Below are 4,149 nucleotides of genomic sequence, written 5' to 3'. Positions count from 1 at the left end.
CTCTCATTATAAAATTGAGCGAGAATCTTGAATTATTAATAAAGAATGGTCTAATGAAGCTTACCGTTGGATACTGCACAATATGGAAGAAACAAAAGATACAAGTATGTGTATATATACTGTCAGTAATTATCAGTATAATACTGTATTATAAAGGAAATACAGGAACCACTGGAAGAGGAGGTACAGGAGATAAAGGAACAACCTCATGATACAAAGGTAATAATTTGTGTTTGATTATTTTATTAAACTAACTTAATAGGAAAAGAAAGTAGCAAAACTGGAGGAGAAAGAAACAGAAGGAGCAACACCTCAATCAATAATTAATCAAGGTATAATAATACATTATGTAATGGTTGTTGACTGGTATTATTAATTGATGAATAATTATTATATTTCAGATATACTATCAGCTGATACAAAAGTGACAATAATTAATGGACAATTGATAAAAGAAATAAAAACAAACAAACAATTAGAAGAAACACTAACAAGTAATTATAATAAAACTTTATTAATTATAATTGAAATAATGTAGAAGTGAGAGTAAAGGAAATTCAACAACTTCTGTCTTTACCAAGAAATACTAGTTCAGGTTAGAATCAATAATGTTTATTTTTAATAATTATTTGTTATTTATAGCATCACACAGTATCAGAAGAGGAATGAAAATGGAAATAGAACAATTGCAATTATTATTAACAGATAAAACTGGTATTGTATCATAATGTATGTGTTAGTGTATTATAATTATACTATGATAGGTTTACTGGATCAGAATGAATCATTAAGAGATATTAAGAGAGAAATACCTGAACTACAAGAACAAATATCATTAATGAGTGTAGATATACTAAATAAAACAGAAGAAAATGAAAAATATAGAAATATGATAAGAAGTATGTGCCAATAGTTTACTACCTGATTAACAATTTTATCACTGATAGTGAGTAAACCAACATCTAAATCTGTTTTTATTACTTGTTGTGACTATCATGCAATGGGGAGAGATGAAATATCATTCAGTGAGGGAGAGCAGCTAGAGATATATGAGAAGGAAGATAGTTTTTGGTGGAAAGGAAGATCCTTGGTGTCTGGTGATGATGGAGACGTTCCTAGTAGTTGTGTTTACTCAATGTTAGAGTCACTTCAATTGTTAGAGTTTATGCTGTCAGTGGAAGAAGTATCCCTTCCTATTCTACAGAAGATAAGGAATGATTCATCTAGTAATGATGAGAAAGCTTCTCTTTTCTTGGAGACTGTTAATGATGATCCTATTATAATACCTGCACTGAGACAAGACAAGGAACAACATGACGAAGGTAATATTTTGATTGTTGTGACAGTCTGTATAATCATGTTGATGAGTATATGGTATATTTAAAAATGTACATTTATGCACTATACATGTACATGTAATATCATTTGTACAAATATATTTAGGGAAAGTGTATAAAATTAATTCATTGATTTTACTGAAAATTATACTCTGTATATACTTAATACATTATAACAAACACGCACATTCACTTAATACAGTTTAGTCAGTGATAACTACTAGCTGTGTCTGCATTTGTCTTTGCAAGTTGTGTGTGTTTGTATATACACATGATGTGAATATGTGTATTATTATGTACATACATGTATATAAGTATAATCCTTTGGTTTATATTAGGAGTCACTGGAAGAGTGTACTGGAACAGTCACAGGGTAACCCTTACCTCTCCATCTCCAGTTCAGTGTAATGAAGTGATTAGTAATATTAATAGTAATCATAAGGAAATAACACTCAACAACTCATCTACTAACAGTACAGTATCTCTACTATCATCAACTAAACTGCATACACTAAACCTGAGGAAGTTTGAGATACGGACCACTCCATTAACTATTGATTGTATCCAGTACTTGTGTATACTACTAGCTAATAATAAAACAATACGAGAACTACTCATCATGGGCCACTCCATTAGTGACAGAGGAGTTACTAATATCTATCAAGCACTCGAACACAACTCTACACTTACCTCATTAGACCTTTATTATAATCCTCTCATCACTTCTACTAGTGGACAAGCTCTTTCTCACCTCCTCCTCAATAACTCATCACTAGTTGAACTGGATCTAAGTGGTACTTCATTGTCTACTGAGTCAATACTACTTATCCTCCAGTCACTAATGGATAATAAGAAGATAAGGAGACTCAGGCTAGACAAGCGACACAAAGAGACTTGTATTAATACTTATTCTAAGTATCACCTCATACAAGACAGAGTAGACTGGTATACTAACTAATCATAAAAGTTTGTGTAATGATCTCGTGATACAACAATTATTATACCAAGTCAGTTTACCTTCACCAATAAGTAACCAATCAGAATACACTACTTTACATGATAAAAGGTGGACCAGTGACACATTATATTATCATGAAACTAACACATGAACATCTCTTGATCTCTCATCAATCTCTCTCTCCTTCTCCAGTATATATGGTACATTCCTTCTCTTACTGACACACACTCATGTCACTGTCTCTCTCTTTGTTGTCATCATTCCTTTCTATTTCCCTCTCCTTTATTTCTATCTCTCCCTCAGTCTTTAATAACTTTTCTCTAGCTGACCTTCCTCCATTTCAGCAAGTCAGTCTTGTTTCCATTCTCAATATATTTCTCTCAAAAAGGAGCAAATAAAAAGAAAGTAAAAGACAAAGAAAAAATAAAAGCACATTTATGTGGATGTGTTACTTTTTCTATTGTTGTTTTATAATAATAATAATAATAATAATAATAATAATAATTTGTAAAATTATTGGTACATGTACAAAAAAATAATGGTACACTATAAGATAACTTGTCTTAAATTGTGTATACAATATAAGTTGTAGGTATAGGTAATATGGTATGGTATTAAGATAGGAATGTATTTGTATATAGCAAGGTTAATATGGTATATCATTGTGTTATATTAAGCTTTAAATATAATGGTATGGTATTATAAAATAAGAAAGTACTTTATAGCAAGGTTAATATGGTATGCATGTACATGTAGGTATCATTGTGTCATTTAAAGGTCGTAGGTATAGTAGTAGAAATTAGAAGGGTACAGGTTATATAGTGCAGGTATAGTAGTAGAAATTATAGGAAACATGTATTTATACCTAGGATATAGGCTATAGTGTAGAAATTAGAAGGTAGTTATAGGTATAGTATAGGTATAGTAGTAGAAATTAGGAAGCAATTATAGTTATCATTAGGTTATAGTATAGGTATTGTATAGTAGAAATAGAAAGTAGTTATAATAAAAATTAAGAAACAGATAGTTGTAGGATACAGGTTCTATAGTGTAGGTATAGGTTATAGATCTAGGTTTTATATTTTTTATGATTATTTTTATTATTATTTTCTTATGATTATTTTTATTATTATTTTACTATGATTATTTTATTATTATTTTATTATGATTATTTTTATTATTTTTTTATGATTATTTTTATTATTATTTTCTTATGATTATTTTTATTATTATTTTACTATGATTATTTTATTATTATTTTATTATGATTATTTTTATTATTTTTTTATAATTAAATTTATTATTCTTTTATTATGATTATTTTTATTATTTTATTATGATTATTTTTATTATTTTTTATAATTAAATTTATTATTCTTTTATCATTTATTATCATTTATTATTAGTATTTTTTTTACCTGGGGCCCCAGGTTTTTATAATTTTTGGGCAGCAATGTAGTGCCGACTCCACATGGCGCTGCCTGGCATCAGTAGTGGCTACTACTGCTAGTGATGCTAAGAGCACTACATACAAGAAGAGTATAACAATACTAAAAGTAAGCTATGTATAAGGATTTTAATATTATCATTGATAGGTTCAAGCTGAAATAAAGATGAAATGTCAAGTGGAATAATACTCAAGATTGAAGCAAGAGATTTATATACTAGTTTTTAATCTTTTAAAGAACAATTCTTTTAAATTTTAATTGCATGTATTTATATGGTGATTTGAACTGTCATTGCCTGTTCTACAGTTAATGCTGTGCAGTAGTGCTAAATGAGCCACCAACACATGCACACCACATTATAATGAGTGTACAAATTATCATGTTGTGTAGAAATTCAAATTAAAAT

The 4,149-nt window shown here is 28.8% G+C and overlaps 1 protein-coding gene and 1 long non-coding RNA gene across 2 annotated transcripts; both read left to right on the top strand.

Annotated features, from left to right (window-relative positions):
- The first annotated feature begins 7 nt into the window (after positions 1-7).
- On the top strand, positions 8-219 carry LOC109588099 (uncharacterized). The gene is made up of 2 exons (XR_002187957.1): positions 8-104; positions 157-219. It is a non-coding gene; the product is annotated as an uncharacterized LOC109588099 (long non-coding RNA).
- A 44-nt stretch (positions 220-263) lies between these two features.
- On the top strand, positions 264-1,183 carry LOC109588098 (tyrosine-protein kinase Fgr-like; the record flags this gene model as incomplete). Its single annotated transcript, XM_020004289.1, has 6 exons — positions 264-332; positions 402-494; positions 539-595; positions 643-714; positions 765-899; positions 948-1,183. Coding segments are annotated over exons 4-6 (420 nt in total), but the record flags the coding sequence as incomplete, so codon positions are not given.
- Between the last annotated feature and the right edge of the window lie 2,966 nt (positions 1,184-4,149).

The sequence above is a fragment of the Amphimedon queenslandica genome, unplaced genomic scaffold, assembly GCF_000090795.2.
Source record: "Amphimedon queenslandica unplaced genomic scaffold, v1.1 AMPQUscaffold_12290, whole genome shotgun sequence".
NCBI classification, from domain to species: Eukaryota; Metazoa; Porifera; class Demospongiae; order Haplosclerida; family Niphatidae; genus Amphimedon; species Amphimedon queenslandica.
This window is presented reverse-complemented; position numbering and strand designations above follow the sequence as displayed.